This window comes from Oncorhynchus mykiss, chromosome 30, assembly GCF_057628025.1.
Source record: "Oncorhynchus mykiss isolate SJ-2025 chromosome 30, ASM5762802v1, whole genome shotgun sequence".
Lineage (NCBI taxonomy): Eukaryota > Metazoa > Chordata > Actinopteri > Salmoniformes > Salmonidae > Oncorhynchus > Oncorhynchus mykiss.
Genome location: NC_143051.1, coordinates 287,138 through 307,728, shown reverse-complemented (window position 1 = coordinate 307,728; position 20,591 = coordinate 287,138). Strand labels below are relative to the sequence as shown.

General features: G+C 42.5%; 1 protein-coding gene across 2 annotated transcripts in view; it reads left to right on the top strand.

The window, feature by feature from the left end:
• Window positions 1-20,591, top strand: part of LOC110489349 (regulating synaptic membrane exocytosis protein 2) — a 263,080-nt gene that overhangs the window by 28,784 nt on the left and 213,705 nt on the right. For both annotated transcript variants that reach the window (XM_090228498.1, XM_090228499.1), the window contains exons 2-3: window positions 4,436-4,494; window positions 6,564-6,683. In XM_090228498.1, coding sequence (XP_090084624.1) covers window positions 4,441-4,494; window positions 6,564-6,683 — 174 coding nt within the window. In that variant the 5' untranslated portion in view covers window positions 4,436-4,440. The remainder of the gene's footprint in view (window positions 1-4,435; window positions 4,495-6,563; window positions 6,684-20,591) is intronic.

The window sequence follows — 20,591 nt, the reverse complement described above, 5'->3', positions numbered from 1 at the left end:
CAGTATATATGTGGTAGTGGTGGAGTAGGGGCCTGAGGGCACACAGTCTGTGAATGTATTGCAATGTTTTGAAAATGTTATAAACTGCCTTCATTTTGCTGGACCCCAGGAAGATTAGCTGATGCCTTGGCACAAATTAATGGGGATCCATAATAAAACCCAGGAAGAGTAGCTGCTGCTTTGGCAGGAACTAATGGGGATCCATAATAAACCCCAGGAAGAGCAGCTGCTGCCTATGATTACACCATGGGTCATTAATCATGAAGCATACACCCCTACCCTTCTTCTTCCCAGAGAGGTGTTTATCTCTGTCGGCGCGATATTTCTAAAACTAAAAGCATTTTATTTGGGACAAACCATTCACTAAACCCTAAAGCTTAACTAAATCTTGTAATGATTAATGTGGAAATTAAGCAAGTTAAGGTGACTCAACTGCTTGATGTAACCCTGGATAGTAAACTATTATGGTAAAAACATACTGATGCAACGGTAATTAAGATGGTCTGTCCGTAATAAAGTGCTGCTCTACTTTCGTGTCATCGCTAGTCCGACAGGCCCTAGTTTTTGTTACACATCGACTATTGCCCAGTCATATGGTCAAGTGAATCAACATCAACTGCATCACTACTTGTCTTTGAGATTAACTGCATCACTACTTGTCTTTGTTAGAGGTATTGACATGTTGTTGAAAGCACCAAGCTGTTTGTTCAAATGACTAGCACACAGCACAGACAAACATACGTAGCTAACTAACACTACCTACAGCTTGACTGGTATTTTATTTTTAATTTAACCTTTGTTTAACTAGGCAAATCAGTTAAGAACAAATTCTTACTTACAGTGACAGCCTAGGAAGAGTGGACTAACTGCCTTGTTCAGGGGCAGAACAAAATATTTTACCTTGTCAGCTCGGGATTCAATCTAGCAACCTATCATTGACTGGCCCAACACTCTAACCACTAGGCTGCCTGCCACCCCTGTGGTCAGGCAGAGCTCTGCTTTACAGATGTTGTACATATTTAGATGTTGGGGCTCTACTTTTAGGATCTTCATTCAAAATTCAAAAATTAATGCACATCTGAGCTATCTTTTTTTGCAGGTGCATGGTAACAGTTGAATAAGATGACAAAAAATAAGAAACCCGCACACTGCTCTTGGTAGTATCACTGATCATTAATAAGCTTTACGTTTCGGCCTCAAAGCCTTCCTCTGAGCTTTTGTGGGGTTTTTAAATTAGCAACCGTATGTAGACATAAATTAACCCATATCCATTCAATGCATTTAATGGGGTTGGAGTTGAGGGAAATGTTACAAATGTTTAGCCTAAAAGCAAATTCTGTTTTATAGTTAACAACTCAATTATCACTTATTGTAATTTAGTCAAAGAAGAAGCAATGTAAGTCTAAATACTGGGGCTCCCGGTTGCGCAGTGGACTAAGGCACTGTGTCTTTGTGCTAGAGGCGTCACTACAGACCCTGGCTCACAACTGGCCGTGATTGGGAGTCCCATAGGGTGGCACACAATGGGCCCAGCGTCGCCCGTGTTAGGGTATGGCCGAGGTAGGCCGTCATTGTAAATAAGAATTTCTTCTTTAACTGACTTGCCTAGTTAAATAAAAGTAAAAATATATATACATACAGTTGAAGACGGAAGTTCACATACACTTAGGTTGGAGTCATTAAAACTAGTTTTTCAACCACTCCACAAATTTCTTGTTAACAAACTATAGTTTTGGCAAGTCGGTTAGGACATGTACTTTGTGCATGACACAAGTTTTCCAACAATTGTTTACAGACAGATTATTTAATTTATAATTCACTGTATCACAATTCCAGTGGGTCAGAAGTTTACATACACTAAGTTGACTATGCTTTAAACAGCTTGGAAAATTCCAGAAAATTATGTCATGGCTTTAGAAGCTTCTGATAGGTTAATTGACATCATTTGAGTCAATTGGAGGTGTACCTGTGGATGTATTTCAAGATCTTGCTTCCAACTCCATGCCTTTTTGCTTGACATCATGGGAAAATCAAAAGAAATCAGCCAAGACCTCAGAAAAAAAATTGTAGATCTCCACAAGTCTGGTTCATCCTTGGGAGCAATTTCCAAATGCCAGAAGGTACCACGTTCATCTGTACAAACAATAGTACGCAAGTGTCTGGTTAGAATGTAAACTCTCCTTCCAGACTCATATTAAGCATCTCCAATCCAAAATTAACTCTAGAATCGGCATCCTTTTTCGCAACAAAGCAACCTTTACTCATGCTGCCAAACATACCTTTGTTAAATTGACTCTCCTATCGATCTTTGACTTCGGCGATGTCATTTACAAAATAGCCTCCAACACTCTACTCAGGATGCAGTCTATCACAGTGCCATCCGTTTTGTCACCAAAGCCCCATATATTTTGTCACGTTTTGTCACCAAAGCCCCATATGCTACCCACCACTGCGACCTGTATGCTCTCGTTGGCTGGCCCTTGCTTCATATTCGTCGCCTAACTCTCTGGCTCCAGGTCATCAATAAGTCTTTGCTAGGTAAAGCCCCGCCTTATCTCAGCTCACTGGTCACCAAAGCAGCACACACCCGTAGCATGCGCTCCAGCAGGTATATTTCACTGGTCACCTCCAAAGCCAATTCCTGCTTTGGCATCCTTTCCTTCCAGTTCTCTGCTGCCAATGACTGGAACGAATTGCAAAAATCTCTGAAGCTGGAGACTTATATCTTGTTCATCAACTTTAATTAAGCATCAGCTATCAGAGCATCTTACAAATCATTGCACCTGTACTTAGCCCATCTGTAAATATCCCATCCAACTACCTCATCCCCATATTGTTATTATTATTTAATTTTTTTGCTCCTTTGCACCCCAGTTGCACATTCATCTTCTGCACATCTATCACTTCAGTGTTTATTTGCTAAATTGTAATTACTTTGCCACTATGGTCTATTTATTGCCCTACCTCCCTAATCTTACATCTTACTTCATTTGCACACACTGTATATACATTTTTTATACTGTGTTATTGACTGCACGTTTGTTTATTCCATGTGTAACTCTGTGTTGTTGTTTGTGTTGCACTGCTTTGCTTTACCTTGGCCAGGTCGCAGTTGTAAATGAGAACTTGTTCTCAACTGGCCGACTGGTTAAATAAAGGTGAAATAAAAAATAAAAATAGAAGAGTCATTACCAGTTGCATTCATGATGAGGTCAGGACTAGTCTCTTACAACAGCCACCATGACTATGGCACTATTAAGGTCTGTAATAAGGGTTAGGGTTAGGGGTTAGGGGTTAGGGTTAGGGTTAGGGGTTAAGGGTTAGGGTTAGGATTAGGATTAGGATTAGGGTTAGGGTTAGGGGTTAGGGTTTGGGGTTAGGGTTAGGCCTGGGTTCACATTCATTAGAGTTTCTTGTAACATGATCTTCAGTTGATGTCTTCTCTGGTGCTGCTCATTGGAGTTATGAAGCAAGCAGCTAGTGTTGATATGATTGGCCTGGCTGGGGGCTTGCTGCCCACGGCAATCCCTTGCTTTTCTGTTGAAATATGTTGAAAGTTGAAAATATGTTGTATGTTTGGTTGTGTGTTTTTGTGTTATTAGTTTCAGTGGCTGTGTGATTGTGTATGTTTTCAATGTGTTTCAGTGGCTGTGTGATTGTGTATGTTTTCAATGTGCTTCAGTGGCTGTGCGATTGTGTATGTTTTCAATGTGTTTCAGTGGCTGTGTGATTGTGTATGTTTTCAATGTGTTTCAGTGGCTGTGTGATTGTGTATGTTTTCAATGTGTTTCAGTGGCTGTGTGATTGTGTATGTTTTCAATGTGCTTCAGTGGCTGTGTGATTGTGTATGTTTTCAATGTGTTTCAGTGGCTGTGTGATTGTGTATGTTTTCAATGTGTTTCAGTGGCTGTGTGATTGTGTATGTTTTTAATGTGTTTCAGTGGCTGTGTGATTGTGTATGTTTTCAATGTGTTTCAGTGGCTGTGTGATTGTGTATGTTTTCAATGTGTTTCAGTGGCTGTGTGATTGTGTATGTTTTCAATGTGTTTCAGTGGCTGTGTGATTGTGTATGTTTTCAATGTGTTTCAGTGGCTGTGTGATTGTGTATGTTTTCAATGTGTTTCAGTGGCTGTGTGATTGTGTATGTTTTCAATGTGTTTCAGTGGCTGTGTGATTGTGTATGTTTTCAATGTGCTTCAGTGGCTGTGTGATTGTGTATGTTTTCAATGTGTTTCAGTGGCTGTGTGATTGTGTATGTTTTCAATGTGTTTCAGTGGCTGTGTGATTGTGTATATTTTCTGTATGTGACTTTTTACGATAATTTATGTCTCTCTGTTTTCACATAATTTCTCTACTGTCTCTGTTCTCACCTGCCTCTGCTGTCCCTCCCCGTCTCTCTCTCCCTCTCTCTCTCGGTTATGACTTAATTCCACAGGAGATATGGATGGCCAATGGTGGGACCATGCATCTTGGCATAGCGAGGCCTTGTCTATGGTATGAATACGAATGGAGCCCCCCCACCACCCTCTACCATCTCACTTTTTCTTTGTTTTGATTTCAGATGTGCATGCATTTTTTAAACTAAATTGTATTGACCTCATCCCAACCCTGTAGGCAACAGTCAAAGGGGAGAAATCTAAACCAATGAGCAAGCATTATTATTGGACACCAACTCTAATACTCTATCTGAGAGGCAAAATAAATCAAATTGTATTTGTCACACGCGCCAAATACAACAGGTGTAGGGTTAGGGTTAACCTTACAATGAAATGCTTACTTACGAGCCCCTGACCAACAATGCAGTTTTAAGAAAAATAAGAGTTAAGATGATTTTTCTAAATCAACTAAAGTAAAAAATAATCAAACAACAATAAGAATATACAGGGGTACCGGTACGCTGTGGAGGGTAGTCCTGGAAGAGGATGTGGAACTTGGACCCCAAGGTAAAGACATTGATACGTGCAGTAGAACAACCCTAAACAAGGCCAGTCAGAATAGCTGTACTGAGAAGGCCCTGTAGTGATAAGTTATAGGTTATACCTGCCTATTGTAAAGTGCTTTCTACTTACTACATTACTCACTACAAATACTACAACACACTACAACTACTACAACCCACTACAATTACTACAACTACTACAACCCACTACAACAACAACAACAATCCTCTACAACTACTTACTGACTACTGCCTTAATTTGTTGGACCCCAGGAAGAGTAGCTGCTGCTTTGGCAGCAACTACTGCCCTGAATGCCTCTACTGATCCTACAGCTATTGTATACAGTAATCATGTGCTTATGAACCAGATTTATACTGTTAGCACTGAGGCGGTGTACCCTAGTAGGAAGTCCACTGTGTGCAGCTCACTCTGCACTAACATCAATAACATGAGAATATCTACTTATGCTATGCTTCCCAGTAAGGCAATGAAAACAAGCATGCATCCCAGAAAAGTGTACAAAATAGCCCATGTTAACACATGTAGCTTAAAAAACAAGGTTCATTAAATTAATAACTTGCTAGAAACAGATGACATTCATATTCTGACTATCTCTGAAACTCACCTAGACAATACCTTAGATGATACAGTGGTAGCAATACAAGGTTATAACACTTACAGAAAATACAGAAATGCCAGTGGTGGAGGTGTTGCTGTTTATATTCAGAACCACATTCCTGTAAAGATTAGAGAGGATTTCATGTTAAATACTGTTGAAGTAATATGGCTACATGTTCCTCTGCCTCACCTAAAGCTCATTGTTGTGGGAAGCTGCTATAGACCACCAAGTGCTAACCGTCAGAGTCTGGATAATGTGTGAAATGCTTGATAATGTACAGTACCAGTAAAATGTTTGGACACACCTACTCATTCAAGGGTTTTTCTTTATTTGTACTATTTTCTAAATTGTAGAATAATAGTGAAGACATAGTGAAGACTATGAAATAACACATGCAGTAACCAAAAAAGTGTAAAACCAATCAGAATATACAGTTGAAGTCAGAAGTTTACATAACTCTCTCTCTCTTCCTCCTCTCTCTCTCTTTTCCTACTCCCCTCTCTCTCTTTATCTCTCTCTCTCTTTCTCTGCACGTTTCCCAGTGCATGCTTCTCCATCTACCCACCACTGCTGTGGTCACACAAACTCTTAAATCAGATGCCAATTGATATATGAATTAAAATGCATGACAGTTGGATTTGTTACACAGTGTACTATCCTGCCTATACTGATTTTACAGCACAGTGTAATATATTGCCTATACAGACCTTGCAGCACATGAAGACAGCAAAGCAAGCTTTCATAGGGTTTTTCCTATACTCATCATGACAGATTCAGTGGTTATACTGATGTACCTGGATAGAGCCCCATTTGACACTAAATTCCAATGTCTTTTGATCTAAGTTTGTGTAATCACGATGCATCACATGTAATATGGCCTCCACCCTTCTTTCTGTTGAGTATGTTCTTCTATATTGTATTCTTGTTCTAATGTTTTGTTGTGAAACCTGAGAAGCCTACTTGTTGTAAAACACAACATGTGTGTTGTCACTTTGACTTCGTAGCACCCGATGACATGGCAACCGTCCAAAGATGGTGAGCGCCTGATTGGGCGGATTATACTAAACAAGAGGATGAAGGATGGAACGGTGCCCCGAGACACAGGAGCTCTGCTGGGACTCAAGGTAAGCCCTGATCCTGGACCTGCTCCTAACCCTAACCCGTAGACACAGGAGCTCTGCTGGGACTCAAGGTAAGCCCTGATCCTGGACCTGCTCCTAACCGCAAACTACAGACACAAGAGCTCTGCTGGGACTCAGGATATGGAGACGATATCTGGGGTCACTCAAATCAAATTTTATTGGTCACATGAGCCAAATACAACAGGTGTAGACATTAAATCAAATCAAATCAAATCAAATTTTATTTGTCACATACACATGGTTAGCAGATGTTAATGCGAGTGTAGCGAAATGCTTGTGCTTCTAGTTCCGACAATGCAGTAATAACCAACGAGTAATCTAACTAACAATTCCAAAACTACTACCTTATACACACAAGTGTAAAGGGATAAAGAATATGTACATAAAGATATGTGAATGAGTGATGGTACAGAACGGCATAGGCAAGATGCAGTAGATGGTATCGAGTACAGTATATACATATGAGATGAGTATGTAAACAAAGTGGCATAGTTTAAAGTGGCTAGTGATACATGTATTACATAAAGATGCAGTAGATGATATATAGTACAGTATATACGTAGACATATGAGATGAATAATGTAGGGTATGTAAACATTATATTAAGTAGCATTGTTTAATGGCTAGTGATATATTTGACATCAATTCCCAGTATTAAAGTGGCTGGAGTTAAGTCAGTGTGTTGGCAGCAGCCACTCAATATTAGTGGTGGCTGTTTAACAGTCTGATGGCCTTGAGATAGAAGCTGTTTTTCAGTCTCTCGGTCTCAGCTTTGATGCACCTGTACTGACCTCGCCTTCTGGATGATAGCGGGGTGAACAGGCAGTGGCTCGGGTGGTTGTTGTCCTTGATGATCTTTATGGCCTTCCTGTGACATCGGGTGGTGTAGGTGTCCTGAAGGGCAGGTAGTTTGCCCCCGGTGATGCGTTGTGCAGACCTCACTACCCTCTGGAGAGCCTTACGGTTGTGGGCGGAGCAGTTGCCGTACCAGGCATACAGCCTGACAGGATGCTCTCGATTGTGCATCTGTAGAAGTTTGTGAGTGCTTTTGGTGACAAGCCGAATTTCTTCAGCCTCCTGAGGTTGAAGTGGCGCTGCTGCGCCTTCTTCACGATGCTGTCTGTGTGGGTGGACCAATTCAGTTTGTCTGTGATGTGTACGCCGAGGAACTTAAAACTTACTACCCTCTCCACTGCTTTACATGAAATGCTTACTTATGAGCCCATTTCCCAACAGTGCAGAGTTTAAAATATTTGATAAATAAACTATTTAAACATTGAGGGAATCATATTTGAGTTAGAAAATGATGTTCATATGATAGGTAAGACATACAAAACCTTGCAGAGTTTATCCAACTGACAATCTTTTAGAAAAAAAGATTAACTATTGGAACCAAGACTTAAAAAGAACTGATGTTGGTTCAAGATCGAGGGAAAGTTGGAGTGTAACGAAATTACAGTTAACAAAAATGTAGTGGGTCTGGTCAGGGTGATGTAGATGGGGGGAGCTAGTGGGTCTGGGCAGGGTGATGCAGATGGGGGGAGCTAGTGGGTCTGGGCAGGGTGATGTAGTTGATCTGCAGATGGGGGAGCGAGTGGGTCTGGGCAGGGTGATGTAGTTGATCTGCAGATGGGGGAGCTAGTGGGTCTGGGCAGGGTGATGTAGTTGATCTGCAGATGGGGGAGCTAGTGGGTCTGGGCAGGGTGATGTAGTTGATCTGCAGATGGGACTGGGCAGGGTGATGTAGTTGATCTGGAGATGGGGGAGCTAGTGGGACTGGGCAGGGTGATGTAGTTGATGTTTGTATGATGTTGTAGTTTATGTATGTTTTGTATTGTTTATAACATATCAAATCAAATCTTACAAAATAAAGGAAATAGTAACAACACAAAAACAATAACAAGGCTATATAAATGGAGTACCAGTACCAAGTAAATGTGTAGGGGTACCAGGTAATAACGAGGCTATATACAGGGGTACCAGGTAATAACATGTCTATAAACAGGGAGTACCAGGTAATAACATGGCTATAAACAGGGAGTACCAGGTAATAACATGACTATATACAGGGGTACCAGGTAATAACATGGCTATATACAGGGAGTACCATGTAATAACATGGCTATATACAGGGAGTACCAGGTAATAACATGGCTATATACAGGGAGTACCAGGTAATAACGAGGCTATATACAGGAGTACCAGGTAATAACAAGGCTATATACAGAGGTACCAGGTAATAACATGGCTATATACAGGGAGTACCAGGTAATAACATGGCTATATATAGGGAAGTAATAACATGGTTATATACAAGGAGTACCAGGTAATAACAGGGCTATATACAGGGAGTATTAGGTAATAACATGGCTATATACAGGGAGTACCAGGTAACAAATGGCTATGTACAAGGTGTACCAGGTAATAAAATGATAAAATACAAAGTGTACCAGGTAATAAATCAAATCAAATCAAATTAAATCAAATCTATTTATATAGCCCTTAGTACATCAGCTGATATCTCAAAGTGCTGTACAGAAACCCAGCCTAAAACCCCAAACAACAAGCAATGCAGGTGTAGAAGCACGGTGGCTAGGAAAAATTCCCTAGAAAGGCCAAAACCTAGGAAGAAACCTAAAGAGGAACCAGGCTATGTGGCCAGTCCTCTTCTGGCTGTGCCGGGTGGAGATTATAACAGAACATAGCCAAGATGTTCAAATGTTCATAAATGACCAGCATGGTCCAATAATAATAAGGCAGAACAGTTGAAACTGGAGCATCAGCACGGCCAGGTGGACTGGGGACAGCAAGGAGTCATCATGTCAGGTAGTCCTGAGGCATGGTCCTAGGGCTCAGGTCCTCCGAGAGAGAGAAAGAAAGAGAGAATTAGAGAGAGCACACTTAACTTCACAAAAGGACACTGAATAGGACAGGAGAAGTACTCCAGATATAACAAACTGACCCCAGCCCCCGACACATAAACTACTGCAGCATAAATACTGGAGGCTGAGACAGGAGGGGTCAGGAGACACTGTGACCCCATCCGAGGACACCCCCGGACAGGGCCAAACAGGAAGGATATAACCCCACCCACTTTGCCAAAGCACAGCCCCCACACCTCTAGAGGGATATCTTCAACCACCAACTTACCATCCTCAGACAAGGCTGAGTATAGCCCATAACATGGCTATATACAGGGGTACCAGGTAATAACATGGCTATATACAGGGAGTACCAGGTAATAACATGGCTAGATACAGGTAGTACCAGGTAATAACATGGCTATATACAGGGAGTACCAGGTAATAACATGACTAGATACAGGTAGTACCAGGAAATAACATGGCTATATACAGGGAGGTAATAACATGGCTATATACAGGGAGTACCAGGTAATAACGTGGCTATATACAGGGAGTACCAGGTAATAACATGGTTATATACAAGGAGTACCAGTACTTAGTCGATGTGCAGGGGTACCAGGTTAATAGCATGGCTATATACAGGGTGTACCAGGTAATAACATGGTTATGTACAGGGAGTACCAGGTAATAACGTGGCTATATACAGGGAGTACCAGGTAATAACATGGTTATATACAGGGAATACCAAGTAATAACATGGCTATATACAGGGAATGCCAGATAATAACATGGCTATATACAGGGGGTACCAGGTAATAACATGGCTATATGCGGCCTTCTGGGCTGCACTGAACTGTATCATTACGCACACCTGGTTCCAATTCTTCCAATTCCTCAGTGATTGTATTTGTATAAATGTGCCCTTTGTTTCCCAAATTGGGCTGTATCTTATTGTTCTCATGTCCGTTGGTGGTGCGATTACCTATGCGATGTCTTTTCCTGTGCTGCGTGTTATTGTTCCCATGTCCATTGGTCGTGTGAGTACCTATGCGTTGTCTCAGCCTGTGCTGTGTTTTGTGCATTGTGTATTACGGGTCTCATCCCGTGTCGTTTTACCCTCACTCTTTTGTTTAACCCTTGCTCTTTTGTTTTGCGAGGTCTACCCTCGCTCTTTTGATTAACCCTCGCTCTTTTGTTTTGCGAGGTCTACCCTCGCTCTTTTGTTTGGGTACATCCCAGTGTTTTTTATACATGTTTGTTTTGGGTGTATTAAAAATCCAGATGATGTATTCCTGTGCCTGTCTCCAAGTCCTTTATACCAGCGGGACACTGGACTCTTTGACCATTTTTTGGGCCTCCCTCTGACACCGCCTGGTATAGAGGTCCTGGATTGCAGGGAGTTTGGCCCTTGTGATGTACTGGGCCATACGCACTACCCTCTGTAGCGCCTTGCGGTCGGGTGGCGAGCGGCTGCCATACCAAGCGGTGATGCAGCCAGTCAAGATGCTCTCAATGGTTCAGCTGTAGAACATCTTGAGGATCTGAGGCCCCATGCCAAATCGTGAGGGGGAAGAGGTGTTGTTGTACCCTCTTCACAACTGTGTTGGTGTGTTTGTGGACCATAATAGATCCTTAGTGATGTGGACACTGAGGAACTTGAAGCTCTCGACCGGCTCCATTACAGCTCTGTCGATGTGAATGAGGTGTGTGCTCGGCCCTCCATTTCCTGTAGTCCACAATCATCTCCTTTGTCTTGATCACGTTGAGGGAGAGGTTGTTGTCCTGACACCACACTGCCAGGTTTCTGACCTCCTCTTTGTGGGCTGTCTCACTGTCGTTGGCAATTTGGCCTACCCCAGTCGTGGCGACGGCAAACTTAATGATGGTGTTGGAATCGTGCACGGCTCACTTCTTGGGTGAACAGGGAGTACAGTAGGGGATTGAGCACACACCCCTGAGGGGTCCCAATGTTGAGGGTCAGCATGGCATGTGTTGTTGGCTACAGATTTGAGTGCTACTGGGCGGTAGTCATTTAGACAGGTAACCTTGGCATTCTTGGGCACAGGGAATATGGTAGCTTGCTTGAAAAATAAAGGTATTACAGACTGGGTCAGGGAGAGGTTGAAAATGTCAGTGAAGACACTTGCCAGCTGATCCGCGCATGCTCCGAGTACACATCCTGGTAATCTGTCTGGCCCTGCGGCCTTGTTAATGTTAACCTGTTCAAAGGTCTTGCTCACATCGGAGATTGTGCACTAGCTGTTAATAGAGAGACACACACCTCCCTTGATCTTAGCGGACTCTGCCGTTCTGTCCTGCACAGAAAATACAGATAGATGTATATTATCCATGTGCTTGTTCAGCCATGACTGCGAGAAGCATAGTACTGTCATGGCTAAAACTTTTGAGAATGACACAACTATTAATTTCCACAAAGTTTGCTGTTTCAGTGTCTTTAGATATTTTTGTCAGATGTTACTATGGAATATTGAAGTATAATTACAAGCATTTCATAAGTGTCAAAGGCTTTTATTAACAATTACATGAAGTTGATGCATAGAGTCAATATTTACAGTGTTGACCCTTCTTTTTCAAGACCTCTACAATCCGCCCTGGCATGCTGTCAATTAACTTCTGGGCCACATCCTGACTAATGACAGCCCATTCTTGCATAATCAATGCTTGGAGTTTGTCAGAATTTGTGAGTTTTTGTTTGTCCACCCGCCTCTTGAGGATTCACCACAAGTTCTCAATGGGATTAAGGTCTGGGGAGTTTCCTGGCCATGGACCCAACATATCAATGTTTTGGTCCCTGAGCCACTTAGTTATCACCTTTGCCTTATGGCAAGGTGCTCCATCATGCTGGAAAAGGCATTGTTCGTCCCCAAACTTTTCCTGGACGGTTGGGAGAAGTTGCTCTCGGAGGATGTGTTGGTACCATTCTTTATTCATGGCTATGTTCTTAGGCAAAATTGTGAGTGAGCCCACTCCCTTGGCTGAGAAGCAACCCCACACATGAATTGTCTCAGGATGCTTTACTGTTTGCATGACAATGGACTGATGGTAATGCTCAACTTGTCTTTTCTGGAAAAACTTTTTTCCGGATTACCCAAACAATCGGAAAGGGGATTCATCAGAGAAAATGACTTTACCCCAGTCCTCAGCAGTCCAATCCCTGTACCTTTTGCAGAATATCAGTCTGTCCCTGATGTTTTTCCTGGAGAGAAGTGTCTTCTTTGCTGCCCTTCTTGACACCAGGCCATCCTCCAAAAGTCTTTGCCTCACTGTGCGTGCAGATGCACTCACACCTGCCTGCTGCCATTCCTGAACAAGCTCTGTACTGGTGGTGCCCCGAACCTGCAGCTGAATCAACTTTAGGACACTTGCTGGACATTCTTGGGCGCCCTGAAGCCTTCTTCACAACAATTGAACTGCTCTCCTTGTAGTTCTTGATGATCCGATAAATGGTTGATTTAGGTGCAATCTTACTGGCAGCAATATCCTTGCCGGTGAAGCCCTTTTTGTGCAAATAAATGATGACGGCACGTGTTTCCTTGAAGGTAACCATGGTTGACAGAGGAAGAACAATGATTCCAAGCACCACACTCCTTTTGAAGCTTCCAGTCTGTTATTCGAACTCAATCAGCATGACAGAGTGATCTCCAGCCTTCTCCTCATCAACAGTCACACCTGTGTTAATGAGAGAATCACAGACACGATGCAGCTGGTCCTTTTGTGGCAGGGCTGAAATGCAGTGGAAATGTTTTTGGGGGGATTCAGTTCATTTGCATGGCAAAGAGGGACTTTTTAATTCATTGCATTTAATCTGATCACTCTTCATAACATTCTGGAGTATATGCAAATTGCCATCATACAAACTGAGGCAGCAGACTTTGTGAAAATTAATATTTTACTGAGTATAATGTATCGTGATGTATAATGAGATATATACTGAGCATAATGTATATTGATGTATACTGATTGTAGTCACCATCTGCTCATCTGTCACTCCATTGATAATTTGCTAAATTCTAATTACTTCGCTACTATGGCCTATTTATTGCCTTACCTCCTCACACCATTTGCACACACTGTATGTAGACTTTCTTTTTTCTATGTGTTATTGATTGTATGCTTGCTTATTCCATGTGTAACTCTGTGTTGTTGTTTGTGTCGCGTTGCTTTATCTTGGCCAGGTTGCAGTTGGAAATGAGAACTTGTTCTCAACTAGCTTACCTGGTTAAATAAAGGTGAAATAAAAATAAAATGTATGTATAGTGATGTATACTGAGATGTATACTGATTATAATGTATAGCAGTACCCAATGGTCATACTTGATTAAAGTATAGATACCTTAATAGAACGTTACTCAAGTAAAAGTAAAGTCACCCAGTAAAATACTACTTGAGTTAAAGTCTAAAAGTATTTGGTTCTAAATATACTTAAGTATCAAAATGAAATGTAATTGCTAAAATATACGTACATATCAAAAGTAAAAGTAGAATTACAAAGAAGTACACATTCCTTCTATTAAGCAAAGTATTTTCTTGTTTTTAAAATGTATGGATATCCAGGGGCACACTCCATCCCTCAGACATCATTTACAGATATCCAGGGGCACACTCCATAACTCAGACATCATTTACAGATATCCAGGGGCACACTCCATCACTCAGACATAATTTACAGATATCCAGGGGCACACTCCATCACTCAGACATCATTTACAGATATCCAGGGGCACGCCATCACTCAGACATCATTTACAGATATCCAGAGGCACACTCCATCACTCAGACATCATTTACAGATATCCAGAGGCACACTCCATCACTCAGACATCATTTACAGATATCCGGGGGCACACTCCATCCCTCAGACATAATTTACAGATATCCAGGGGCACACTCCAACACTCAGACATCATTTACAGATTTCCAGGGGCACACTCCATCACTCAGACATAATTTACAGATATCCAGGGGCACACTCCATAACTCAGATATAATTTACAGATATCCAGGGGCACACTCCATCACTCAGACATCATTTACAGATAGCCAGGGGCACACTCCATCACTCAGACATCATTTACAGATATCCAGGGGCACACTCCATCACTCAGACATAATTTACAGATAACAGGGGCACACTCCAACACTCAGACATGTTTTACAGATAGCCAGGGGCACACTCCATCACTCAGACATAATTTACAGATATCCAGGGGCACACTCCATCACTCAGACATAATTTACAGATATCCAAGGGCACACTCCGTCACTCAGACATAATTTACAGATATCCAGGGGCACACTCCAACACTCACACATAATTTATAGATATCCAGGGGCACACTCCATCACTCAGACATAATTTACAGATATCCAGAGGCACACTCCATCACTCAGACATCATTTACAGATATCCAGGGGCACACTCCATCACTCAGACATCATTTACAGATAGCCAGGGGCACACTCCATCACTCAGACATCATTTACAGATATCCAGGGGCACACTCCATCACTCAGAAATAATTTTCAGATATCCTGGGCAAACTCCATCACTCAGACATAATTTACAGATATCCAGGGGCACACTCCAACACTCAGACATCATTTACAGATTTCCAGGGGCACACTACAACACTCAGACATGATTTACAGATAGACGGGGGCACACTCCATCACTCAGACATCATTTACAGATAGCAAGGGGCACACTCCATCACTCAGACATAATTTACAGATATCCAGGGGCACACTCCATCACTCAGACATCATTTACAGATATCCAGGGGCACACTCCATCACTAAGACATAATCTACAGATATCCAGGGGCACACTCCATCACTCAGACATTATTTACAGATTTCCAGGGGCACACTCCATCACTCAGACATAATCTACAGATATCCAGGGGCACACTCCATCACTCAAACATAATTTACAGATATCCAGGGGCACACTCCATCACTCAGACATCATTTACAGATAGCCAGGGGCACACTCCATCACTCAGACATCATTTACAGATATCCAGAGGCACACTCCATCACTCAGACATAATTTACAGATATCCAGAGGAAAACTCCATCACTCAGACATCATTTACAGATATCCAGGGGCAAACTCCATCACTCAGACATAATTTACAGATATCCAGGGGCACACTCCAACACTCAGACATCATTTACAGATATGCAGGGGCACACTCAATCACTCAGACATAATTTACAGAAATCCAGGGGCACACTCCAACACTCAGACATAATTTACAGATAGACAGGGGCACACTCCAACACTCATACATAATTTACAGATATCCAGATGCACACTCCATCACTCAGACATCATTTACAGATATCCAGGGGCACACTCCATCACTCAGACATCATTTACAGATATCCAGCGGCACACTCCAACACTCAGACATCATTTACAGATATCCAGGGGCACACTCCATCACTCAGACATCAATTACAGATATCAAGGGGCACACTCCATCAATCAGAAATAATTTACAGATATCCAGAGGCACACTCCATCACTCCGACATCATTTACAGATATCCAGGGGCACACTCCATCACTCAGACATCATTTACAGATATCCAGGGGCACACTCCAACACTAAGACATAATTTACAGATAGACGGGGGCACACTCCAACACTCAGACATCATTTACAGATATCCAGATGCACACTCCATCACTCAGATATCATTTACAGATATCCAGGGGCAAACTCCATCACTCATACATCATTTACAGATATCCAGGGGCACACTCCAACACTCAGACATCATTTACAGATATCCAGGGGCACACTCCATCACTCAGACATCATTTACAGATATCCAGGGGCACACTCCATCAATCAGAAATAATTTACAGATATCCAGAGGCACACTCCATCACTCAGATATCATTTACAGATATCCAGATGCACACTCCATCACTCAGGCATCATTTACAGATATCCAGGGGCACACTCCATCACTCAGACATAATTTACAGATATCCAGGGGCACATTCCATCACTCAGACATCATTTACAGATATCCAGAGGCACACTCCATCACTCAGATATCATTTACAGATATCCAGATGCACACTCCATCACTAAGGCATCATTTACAGATATCCAGGGGCACACTCCATCACTCAGACATAATTTACAGATATCCAGGGGCACACTCCATCACTCACACATCATTTACAGATAGCCAGGGGCACACTCCATCACTCAGACATCATTTACAGATATCCAGAGGCACACTCCATCACTCAGACATAATTTACAGATATCCAGAGGAAAACTCCATCACTCAGACATCATTTACAGATATCCAGGGGCAAACTCCATCACTCAGACATAATTTACAGATATCCAGGGGCACACTCCAACACTCAGACATCATTTACAGATATGCAGGGGCACACTCAATCACTCAGACATAATTTACAGAAATCCAGGGGCACACTCCAACACTCAGACATAATTTACAGATAGACAGGGGCACACTCCAACACTCATACATAATTTACAGATATCCAGATGCACACTCCATCACTCAGACATCATTTACAGATATCCAGGGGCACACTCCATCACTCAGACATCATTTACAGATATCCAGCGGCACACTCCAACACTCAGACATCATTTACAGATATCCAGGGGCACACTCCATCACTCAGACATCAATTACAGATATCCAGGGGCACACTCCATCAATCAGAAATAATTTACAGATATCCAGAGGTACACTCCATCACTCCGACATCATTTACAGATATCCAGGGGCACACTCCATCACTCAGACATCATTTACAGATATCCAGGGGCACACTCCAACACTAAGACATAATTTACAGATAGACGGGGGCACACTCCAACACTCAGACATCATTTACAGATATCCAGATGCACACTCCATCACTCAGATATCATTTACAGATATCCAGGGGCACACTCCATCACTCATACATCATTTACAGATATCCAGGGGCACACTCCAACACTCAGACATCATTTACAGATATCCAGGGGCACACTCCATCACTCAGACATCATTTACAGATATCCAGGGGCACACTCCATCAATCAGAAATAATTTACAGATATCCAGAGGCACACTCCATCACTCAGATATCATTTACAGATATCCAGATGCACACTCCATCACTCAGGCATCATTTACAGATATCCAGGGGCACACTCCATCACTCAGACATAATTTACAGATATCCAGGGGCACATTCCATCACTCAGACATCATTTACAGATATCCAGAGGCACACTCCATCACTCAGACATCATTTACAGATATCCAGAGGCACACTCTACCACTCAGACATCATTTACAGATAGCCAGGGGCACACTCCATCACTCAGACATAATTTACAGATATCCAGAGGCACACTCCATCACTCAGACATCATTTACAGATATCCAGCGGCACACTCCATCACTCAGACATAATTTTCAGATATTCTGGGCAAACTCCATCACTCAGACATAATTTACAGATATCCAGGGGCACACTCCAACACTCAGACATCATTTACAGATTTCTAGGGGCACACTCCATCACTCAGACATCATTTACAGATATCCAGGGGCACACTCCATCACTCAGACATCATTTACAGATAGCCAGGGGCACACTCCATCACTCAGACATCATTTACAGATATCCAGGGGCACACTCCATCACTCAGAAATAATTTTCAGATATCCAGGGGCACACTCCAACACTCAGACATCATTTACAGATTTCCAGGGGCACACTCCAACACTCAGACATGATTTACAGATAGACGGGGGCACACTCCATCACTCAGACATCATTTACAGATAGCAAGGGGCACACTCCATCACTCAGACATCATTTACAGATATCCAGGGGCACACTCCATCACTCAGACATCATTTACAGATATCCAGGGGCACACTCCATCACTCAGACATAATCTACAGATATCCAGGGGCACACTCCATCACTCAGACATCATTTACAGATTTCCAGGGGCACACTCCATCACTCAGACATAATCTACAGATATCCAGGGGCACACTCCATCACTCAAACATAATTTACAGATATCCAGGGGCACACTCCATCACTCAGACATCATTTACAGATATCCAGAGGCACACTCCATCACTCAGACATAATTTACAGATATCCAGAGGAAAACTCCATCACTCAGACATCATTTACAGATATCCAGGGGCAAACTCCATCACTCAGACATAATTTACAGATATTCAGGGGCACACTCCAACACTCAGACATCATTTACAGATATGCAGGGGCACACTCAATCACTCAGACATAATTTACAGAAATCCAGGGGCACACTCCAACACTCAGACATAATTTACAGATAGACAGGGGCACACTCCAACACTCATACATCATTTACAGATATCCAGATGCACACTCCATCACTCAGACATCATTTACAGATATCCAGGGGCACACTCCATCACTCAGACATCATTTACAGATATCCAGCGGCACACTCCAACACTCAGACATCATTTACAGATATCCAGGGGCACACTCCATCACTCAGACATCAATTACAGATATCCAGGGGCACACTCCATCAATCAGAAATAATTTACAGATATCCAGAGGCACACTCCATCACTCCGACATCATTTACAGATATCCAGGGGCACACTCCATCACTCAGACATAATTTACAGATATCCAGGGGCACACTCCAACACTAAGACATAATTTACAGATAGACGGGGGCACACTCCAACACTCAGACATCATTTACAGATATCCAGATGCACACTCCATCACTCAGATATCATTTACAGATATCCAGGGGCACACTCCATCACTCATACATCATTTACAGATATCCAGGGGCACACTCCAACACTCAGACATCATTTATAGATATCCAGGGGCACACTCCATCACTCAGACATCATTTACAGATATCCAGGGGCACACTCCATCAATCAGAAATAATTTACAGATATCCAGAGGCACACTCCATCACTCAGACATCATTTACAGATATCCAGATGCACACTCCATCACTCAGGCATCATTTACAGATATCCAGGGGCACACTCCATCACTCAGACATAATTTACAGATATCCAGGGGCACATTCCATCACTCCGACATCATTTACAGATATCCAGAGGCACACTCCATCACTCAGACATCATTTACAGATATCCAGAGGCAAACTCTATCACTCAGACATCATTTACAGATAGCCAGGGGCACACTCCATCACTCAGACATAATTTACAGATATCCAGAGGCACACTCCATCACTCAGACATCATTTACAGATATCCAGGGGCACACTCCATCACTCAGACATAATTTTCAGATATCCTGGGCAAACTCCATCACTCAGACATAATTTACAGATATCCAGGGGCACACTCCAACACTCAGACATCATTTACAGATTTCTAGGGGCACACTCCATCACTCAGACATCATTTACAGATATCCAGGGCCACACTCCATCACTCAGATATCATTTACAGATATCCAGGGGCACACTCCATCACTCAGACATCATTTACAGATATCCAGAGGCACACTCCATCACTCAGACATAATTTACAGATATCCAGAGGAAAACTCCATCACTCAGACATCATTTACAGATATCCAGGGGCAAACTCCATCACTCAGACATAATTTACAGATAGACAGGGGCACACTCCAAAACTCATACATCATTTACAGATATCCAGATGCACACTCCATCACTCAGACATCATTTACAGATATCCAGGGGCACACTCCATCACTCAGACATAATTTACAGATATCCAGCGGCACACTCCAACACTCAGACATCATTTACAGATATCCAGGGGCACACTCCATCACTCAGACATCAATTACAGATATCCAGGGGCACACTCCATCAATCAGAAATAATTTACAGATATCCAGAGGCACACTCCATCACTCCGACATCATTTACAGATATCCAGGGGCACACTCCATCACTCAG